Source organism: Brassica oleracea, chromosome C6 (genome assembly GCF_000695525.1).
Source record: "Brassica oleracea var. oleracea cultivar TO1000 chromosome C6, BOL, whole genome shotgun sequence".
In the NCBI taxonomy this organism is placed as follows: domain Eukaryota; kingdom Viridiplantae; phylum Streptophyta; class Magnoliopsida; order Brassicales; family Brassicaceae; genus Brassica; species Brassica oleracea.
Genome location: NC_027753.1, coordinates 7,353,540 through 7,362,070, shown reverse-complemented (window position 1 = coordinate 7,362,070; position 8,531 = coordinate 7,353,540). Strand labels below are relative to the sequence as shown.

Sequence of the window (8,531 nt, the reverse complement as noted above, 5' to 3'; positions counted from 1 at the left end):
CTTGCCATTTGACCAACCAACCTGGGTTCGAATCGAGGGGTCTACATATTTTTAATTTCATATCATGTAAAACGACGTCGTTTCACTAAACGCCAACAATAAACGATGTCAAATATTTCTGTTAAATTTGTTGAGGGCGTGCTAAATTGGCAAGTCAGCGAAAACATTGTTAATTAATTCTAAAGTCAATGAAAGTTTGGTATTTTTTTGGTCAGCCCAAAAGTTCATGTTTCTTTTGTCAATTCGTGCAAAGTTGAGGTTTTTTTTGAAAAACCATCATTGGAAAAAATCATCATTGGAAAAAAATTGTGATTTAAATATTATATTATTTAGGCTGTGGAAAACTTTACACCACTTGTAAAATACTCACGAATCAATCCCTTGTTGATTCTTTCTTTGATTGTCAATAAAATTAGTAGACTCATGTTATCTTTTGTGGAAAAAAAAAACTATATTGGCTTGAATAGCCCAGCCCATGTAGGGCCCATTAACTATTAAATTATTGGGTATGTTAAATTATTTTTAACTGTACTTCTGGTAAAGCTTCTAATTACAGTTCTCATTTCTTCTTTTTCTCCCGAAGATTCTCTCTGGTTCTCCGCTGCTCGACTCCTCCTCCTTTAAGCCGATCAAAGGTCAGTTGTTTATTAATCTCCGAAGCTTCTTTTCTTGATCTGTTTTGTTTCTCCAATTCTAAGATCATATTCATAGACGGTGCGATTGAATTTTAGAAAAAAGGCTTCCATTTTTCTCCCGATGATTGTTTGTTCGCCTGCTTGCTCGTTCGTTCGTTTAATAGAATTAGAGTTTTAGTTAAATATGTTTCTGAATTTTTATTCATCTGAGTATTGAGATTTCGTAATTTGAGACTCTGGGTTTTAAGTTCCGACCAATGTCTTTAAAGGGTTTTGCCTGATTTGATTTATCGATGCTCCGGATTACTGAATCTATCAATCACCGACAAAGATTGATTCTTTATTAGGCAGTCGTGAAGCTTTATCCCGCTGTCGACCCTTATCTGGCTTAGTTACTTGCTTGAACCAAGTTAGTTAACTTTTGATATTGCATTGTTGATATTAACAATTTTCAGAGTAACTTGATTTTAACTAATTTTCAGAGTAACTTGATTTTAACTTAGGAGACCATTTCAATTGGTTTAGTTGTTAATCAAGGTTCTGTGAGGTTTTAAACTACTTGGTGTAACCAGTAACAAAAATAAGCTATGTTAGAAGAGCTTTTCAGTTGATTAGTGTTTTACTGTATATTGGATTTTCTTAGATTTTTCAAATATTTAATGTTTCACGTGTACCTGATAAGCTTAACCTATGTTACCTTGTTTAAATGTTTCGTTTACTCTTTGGTTATTGTTGACCGTGTCTTTTTGGAATTTTCATGGCGTAACATTGTGAGAATGTGATTGCAGGATGAGTGGTTTACAAGCACAAGAGAGGGCGTGTTCCTTGAGCCAGCCAAGCAAAGATGTGGCTGCCGCCGAAACAAAGCCAAAGAAGAGGATATGTTGTGCTTGTCCGGATACAAAGAAGCTAAGAGATGAGTGCATTGTAGAAAACGGTGAATCTGCCTGCACGAAATGGATCGAAGCTCATCGTATGTGTCTTCGGTCAGAGGGTTTCAAAGTTTGAGAATTGTTTAAAGACAAATGTCATGGAGTGAGGAAATGATTAGTGACAATAGATTGTTGATTTTGTTTTTCTGAACTTACACAACAAGTCATGTAATAACAGAGCAAACAGAAAGGGTTACATTGGTCAAGAATCAAGATCAAATCAAAACTATATATGTACTCAATTAGTCACATTTATCAGTGATTTCTTATATCTCCAACTTCCTTTTTAAAACTTGTAATTTTTTTGGTCAAAGTCCAACTTGTTTATTTATTTATTACTTTAGAAAGTAATAATTGTTTATTTATTTTATTAATGTATTCTTGTTAAAGATTATCTTATCTTCTTTTTGATTAGCTAGGAGTAGGACTAGGAAGGATTGCTCTGTGAATATCAGAGATTAAATAAAGACAAATTAAAACCGTAAGTTCTCATATCCAACGGTGTAGATTCCTGACCTCCTCGCCCTCTTGGCGTCATCACCACCGTCGATTCAGCCACGTCAGCAAAATATGGGAAATTAATGTTCGGTTTCAGTGGGGTCCACACGCAGAGACCTTGTGTTCTAAGTCTTTAATTGTCTTAAAAACATTTAAACCCAAAAATGGACGAATCCTAATTAAAGAAAGTAATTAAGACATTAACAAGGAATTGGACTCTCGTTTTGTTATAAAAAGAGAGCATTCAAAGGGGTTTTTGATAAAATCTTCAAAAAAATATAATATGGAGCCCGACGTGGTGGAGATCGCTCCTCCTCTGTTCCCTTCCGGTTCAAGAACTCGTAAACCCAGAAAGGTTCGATCTTTATCTTCTTTAATCATCGACAATTATGAGATCAATCTGTTTCGACTGTGCTCAATTTTACTGGTTTTACCTCGGAAAAAAGTGAACTTTTGTCCTTTTTAGGGCTTCCTTGTTGCGTGATGATCATCTCTGTTATCTCAGTGGTTTAGGGCTTATGTGGGTTTTGATTGTGTTCTTACAGTTTCAAGTGTTTCTCTGTTTTGGTTTGTTGATAGTAAAGTTTGGTCCTTTTATCTTGTTGTAGGCTGTGATTCCTGAAGTGATCGATGTGGAGCAATACGAGTTCCGCAGTGGTGGTGTTGTTAACAACAACAATAATGGTGTTATAGATGTGAAGAACAAAGGGAAAGCTATACAAGATGGGTCCTTTTATGATTATAACCTCTTTAATCATGTCGATAATGGAATGATGCCTGTTGACATTGACGACTACTCCATGTTTCAAGCCGTTCTAAACTCTCAGGACTTCCCAACCGATGTAGAAGTGTTCATGTCCACTACTCAGCCTTGGGGGTTTCCAAATTCGAAGGGAAGTAGAAGCAGCTCGACGGAAGCTGTTTGGAACACATCTATGGAGACTCCTCAGTCATGGGATTTCTTCTCTGGTTTGGCTTTCCCTCAAACTAGCAGCTACTCTTCGGTTTCATCATCCACTATGGTTCTACCTCAGGCTCCTGATATAGTGATGGTGCCAGCTCCTCCTCCTTCAAGATCTTTTAAACTTGATGGTTCTGGTAGCTCTTCCAAGACTCTAGCGGCTGAGGTTGTTCCTTCAGCTCAGGCTGACTTTCTGAAGAGCTTCAAAAGGTTTGAAACTGTTGAAGACTTCTCAGACCATCACTATGCTTCTAAGGGGAAAGCTTCAAAGCAGGTGATGATTAAATCTCAAATGTTAAAGAAATCGCTAGGCGGTGATTAGACGCCTTATTATTATTATTTTTAAATCGATTTGGAAAAATCGTTTTGTTCAGACTCGATTTGTCAACTAGGCGGACGCCTAGACTGATTTTTAGAACACTGTTAAAACTTTATCATCTAAGGGGTTGTTTCTTTGATATTCATGATGCCTCTCTTTAATCTTAACAGCACTCAAAGAATTGGGTGAAGAAGGTTCAAGCAGATTGGCAGATTCTTGAGAATGATTTGCCAGGTTGGTGTATATACTAATGCAGAAGGCTTGCTACATTTTTTCTTAAATTTCAATTTTTTTGTTTGTTTGTTGCAAACAGAGACTATATTTGTGAGAGCCTGTGAATCAAGAATGGATCTTTTGAGAGCTGTGATTATTGGAGCAGAAGGAACTCCATACCATGACGGTCTTTTCTTTTTCGATATTCAGTTCCCTGATAGCTATCCTTCAGCACCACCAGTATGTTATCAACATATATTACTGGTTTTGTTGTTGTTTTTGGAATCATAAATGATGACTATGGAGGTTTCTATTTATTGTTGACAGAAAGTTCATTACCATTCTGGTGGGCTTAGAATCAACCCTAATCTATACAACTGTGGTAAAGTATGTTTGAGTCTTCTCGGTACATGGACTGGTAACTCAAGGGAGAAATGGCTCCCAAAGGAGTCCACAATGTTACAGCTTCTTGTCTCAATCCAAGCTCTCATCTTGAATCAAAAACCATACTTCAACGAACCTGGCTACGAGATGACCATGGGGACTCCATCAGGCGAGGCTCATTCCAAAGTTTACAGTGAGAACGTGTTCATATTGTCGTTGAGGACCATGGTTTACAGCATGAGAAACCCACCCAAGGTACATAACTTACTCTAAACCTGATTACTTATTACTTAAAAACTTTTAACACTGCCATGTCTTCATATGTGCAGCACTTTGAAGAGTTTGTTCGTAGCCATTACTTTGTGAGGGCACTTGACATAGTGAAAGCGTGCAATGCTTATAAAGACGGAGCTCCCGTTGCTTCTATAGTGAAAGGTGGCGTCCAAGACATTGAAGAGACTAGTGAGAGCGGTTCCAAGAAGTTTAGGAACGATGTGGCTGCCTTTATGAAGACAGTTGTGGATGGACTCGTTAAGTTAGGAGTGAAGGAGCTTGAAGAAAAGCCCAAACCACTTCCTGAGAACAATGCTAACGCAGAGAGTATCAAAGGAAACCGTAAGAGAAGCAGATCAGTTAGGTGAGCCAAAGCCACCATTTTGTTTCTCATGTGTTTCTAATAAATAATAATTTGGAAGTAGAGGGAAATAGGAAAAGTAATTTTTGTTGTTTTCCCCATATTTGTGATAATTTATGTTATGATGAATATTATTGAGAATAGGCCCTTGGCATTTATCTAATTCTAACCGAAATTAAAACTGAATGGGTATCCAAAAATTGAATACAATTTATTTATTTAAAATATTAGTTATATTTAGTTTTGGAATCATCAAATGTTTTAAGTATTATAAACTGAATATTTAAATCCTTCAATGCTTAAAATGATATAATATTTGAATTTTATGAGTATTTTTATCTAAAATATCTGAAATTAGCCAGATTATTCAATATTTAATGCGGATTTTTGTCTGAAACTCCAAAATTATGCAAAAATATTTAACCGAAATTAACATGAATTTTCAAATATTAACATGTTTCCTAATTTTGTTAGCTGAAAAAACTGAATTGAACCTAAAATGAATTTTAAAAATACCAGAACCGTTATTAAAAATAAAAATCAAACCAACCAAACTAAATAAGAATTGAATCGTCCATGCCTAATTGAGAAACTTCGAATTAGTTTATTTTTTCTTTGAAAAACTTAAGAGTTAGTTTTCATATGTACATTTTAATTGATGATAAAATTTTATGACTTGTGTATTGTTAGTATATGTTTTCATTGATTAATTTTAGATTGTAATCTTGACTCAGACTATATAGTAATGATTATAGAACTAATAAAAGGTCAAGCCATTCCTCTGTTTTTGCAGGACACGTGTCCTCTGTTTCTGACTAAACTCGCCATTTGCAAAGCACATGAAGGTGAAGAATAAAATTAGCAAGTGGATTTTTGGATTTAAAGATCTCTTGAAGAAGAGTAAAATATATATGTACAGCTTTCGACAAATCCAAAACAGGCTTGCCATGGTCATGAATCTGGCAAATCATTACGGCAAGTAGGACAAGTGAGATGATTCTTGAGCCAGGCATCAATACAAACCGCATGATACATATGTCTGCAAACCGGAAACACTCTGCATTCTTCATTCACAACATAACCACTGAGACAAATGGCACATTCTCTCGACCTCTCTTCGTCCTCGTGGTTGTTGCCTTGTCCAACATGCAATTTCGGGAGTAGGGTTTCAATCTCGCTTTGTTTCAACCCTCGTTTTCTTTTTTCTTCTCTCTCGGAATATGGTAAGTGTAGATCGGTCGGGATGATTGCATGGTACGTAACGATTCTAGCACGGTGTTGGCCTCTTTGGACTCCGATCTCGAGATCTAGGTCGAGACATGTTCCTAAGAATGGTCTGAGAATACAGTCGATGATGACGTAGATTACAAGGATGATCGCTGAGGTTGCTATAAGAACAATAAGCAAGAAGCAGAGACCAATGAAAACGGCAAGGCCAAGCACGGTGATGAAACTAACCACATCTTCGTCTGAGCTCATCATTTTTTTTTTGTTGAAAGAAAGAGGTTTCAGATTTTTTTTTTTGTTCAAGATGATGACTTACATGTGACAACACAAAGATTTAAACTGATTTATATTTAGTAATGAAACCTGTAATTCAGTTGTTTATGATAAGCCAGGGTCATTGACTTGTGTGTATTTCTAAATTTAGGGTTTGGTTTCAAATTCATATCTTATGTCTTTTTTATTTTTGACTAAATATATGTTATGTCTTTTATGATTTATATGTATTTATATAATTGTTATCTCAACATTATCCGAAATTTTTAGAAGGATAATATCACTAACTGACTTAAATATGATCCATATTTTTTTAAACAAAAATTGTGGAAATCCTCTTTAGTCTAGTATAATAGTTAAGTGATGGTTTATTAAATACTTTTATGCCAAAAATAGTCCAAGAAACAATAATCTGAAATCGTTAGAAATATAATTAAGTAAGCACAACATTGAATATATTGGAGAAGAGATACTCCAAATTTATTCATTCCAAACAGCAAATGAACCAATAAGAGAAACTTAAACTTTAGATGGCAAATGGTCGTTGTTCTTAACCAAGGGTGAGATATTCGATTGGGGAATAGAAACTTAAACTTTAATCTATTCACTTCAAATGGTAGACGTGAGCTAGGGTTGTCGAACATCAGCTCCCGGTACGGGCTGTAGCTGGGCCAGAGACAAATCTATTTGGGCTTCGGTGACAGAAGCCATACGGCTGCGCATTGAGTGTTAATGAGGACGGCATCGTTTTGGAAACATGTCATCGTCTTCATAACCTGAAAGGATAAGAAAAGTTTGTTAGATTTTTCTGTTACACAGATCAGATACAGAGAAAAAGAGAGCTACGCGCGGGAGAGAGAAAAGAAGGAGAGGCGACGGTGAAGGAGCTGACCTGATCTTATCTTACGACTCTGATTGCCGGGAGTGCACTTTCAGATACAACGCTTGTTCTTCGGTAACTTCTGTGTCAAGTTAACCTGAAACAAAGGAAGCATTGTAAGCTCTTTGTAATCTGTATCATCACATATGATCTAGTGGAAGCTTGAGAGTTTGGATCTCTCCCCAGACAGTAGGAAACGAAGTCTGGGTAAACAATTGTGTGTGTTCTTGATCAAACTACAAACCTAAGAATCTAATCACAAAACGAACAAAGTAGAATCAAAGAACGAGTGATCTAATTGAGAACTTGAGATATTGATTCTTGACGAGTGGTATCATAGCGCCAGGTTTTGTGCAGGGAGGTTCTCGATCTGGTTGCGGTTAAGCGATCTAAGGCACCAACGATCCAATACTGATTGATCAAGTTGCTACCGTTTGCTTATCTCCATGGAGGCGGTTAAGAAGTTTGAGATGGAGAAGTTCGATGGCAAAGGGGATTTTGGTTTGTGGAAGTTCAAGATGCAGATGCAACTTGAGCTGCAGGGACTGGGCCATGTTCTGGCAGGAGTCACTGACCCAGGATCACCAGGTGGAGATGATCAAGAAGTGAAATCAGAAGAGGAAGAAGAAAAGGATCCTAAGGCTAAAGAGAAAGATACAAGAGCGAGAAACCTCATATGCTCGAGCCTTTCGAACATAGTCTTGAGGAAAGTCATGAGGGAACAAACTGCTATGGGAGTGTGGAAGGCACTTGAAGAAGATTACCAGACGAAGACACTTCCAAACCGAATCTACCTCAAACAGAGCTTTGCCAGTTTCAAGATGCAAGAGAATAAAAGCATTGAGGAAAACATGGATTCATTCCTAAAGCTTATCGATGATCTGGCCAGCCTAAACATCACTGTATCAGACGAGGATCAAGCCATTCAGATACTGACAGGTCTCCCTACTCAGTACGATACCTTAGTTCATACTTTAAAATATGGTACTGGGAAGGATACTCTGACAGTCAAAGAGGTCACAACGTCTGCGTATGCAAAGGAAGCAGAGTTGAGGGAAAAAGGCTTGATAGGAAAGGAAAGTCTGAAGCTGAAGGCTTGTTTGCAGAAAGAGGTAGACAGAATAAACGTCAAGGTGGCTCATATAATCGAAACAGAAGCAAGAGCAACGGAAACAGATTAAAAAAGGCTCAGAAAACTCAGGGTCAACCAAAGGGACGTGAGTGTTGGGTATGTGGTAAAGAAGACCACTACAAACGAGACTGCCCAGACAGAAAAGACAATTATCAGAAGAATCAAGCAGCTAACGTAGGTCTACATAAGGGGCCTATGATCCTAACTGCTAGTGTTCAAAACACGAAACATGAATGGGTCCTAGATTCTGGTTGCACCTTTCACATAACGCCAGACAAGGATTCACTGCTTGATTTTGAGGAAATAGAAGGTGGAAAAGTCTTAATGGGAAACAACACTCACAGTGAGGTAAAAGGAAAAGGAAAAGTTAAAATCCTAAAACCTGACAAGACTGAAGTTATTCTTACTAACGTGAGGTACATGCCTACAATGGGAAGAAATCT

The 8,531-nt window shown here is 37.1% G+C and overlaps 3 protein-coding genes across 3 annotated transcripts; 2 read left to right on the top strand and 1 right to left on the bottom strand.

The window, feature by feature from the left end:
• Window positions 1-615: 615 nt before the first annotated feature.
• LOC106298894 (cytochrome c oxidase copper chaperone 2) lies at window positions 616-1,838 on the top strand. Its single transcript, XM_013735024.1, has 2 exons — window positions 616-635; window positions 1,424-1,838. The coding sequence occupies exon 2, from the start codon at window positions 1,425-1,427 to the stop codon at window positions 1,641-1,643; it is 219 nt and encodes a 72-aa protein (XP_013590478.1). The 5' UTR covers window positions 616-635; window position 1,424; the 3' UTR covers window positions 1,644-1,838.
• Window positions 1,839-2,276: 438 nt separating this feature from the next.
• On the top strand, window positions 2,277-4,717 carry LOC106296706 (putative ubiquitin-conjugating enzyme E2 38). The gene is made up of 6 exons (XM_013732921.1): window positions 2,277-2,420; window positions 2,674-3,300; window positions 3,516-3,579; window positions 3,659-3,798; window positions 3,886-4,197; window positions 4,272-4,717. The coding sequence occupies exons 1-6, from the start codon at window positions 2,349-2,351 to the stop codon at window positions 4,581-4,583; spliced, it is 1,527 nt and encodes a 508-aa protein (XP_013588375.1). The 5' UTR covers window positions 2,277-2,348; the 3' UTR covers window positions 4,584-4,717.
• Window positions 4,718-5,331: 614 nt separating this feature from the next.
• LOC106299730 (putative RING-H2 finger protein ATL19) lies at window positions 5,332-6,094 on the bottom strand. The gene has a single exon (XM_013735763.1). It carries the CDS (start codon window positions 6,056-6,058, stop codon window positions 5,528-5,530), a length of 531 nt encoding a protein of 176 aa, XP_013591217.1. The 5' UTR covers window positions 6,059-6,094; the 3' UTR covers window positions 5,332-5,527.
• Between the last annotated feature and the right edge of the window lie 2,437 nt (window positions 6,095-8,531).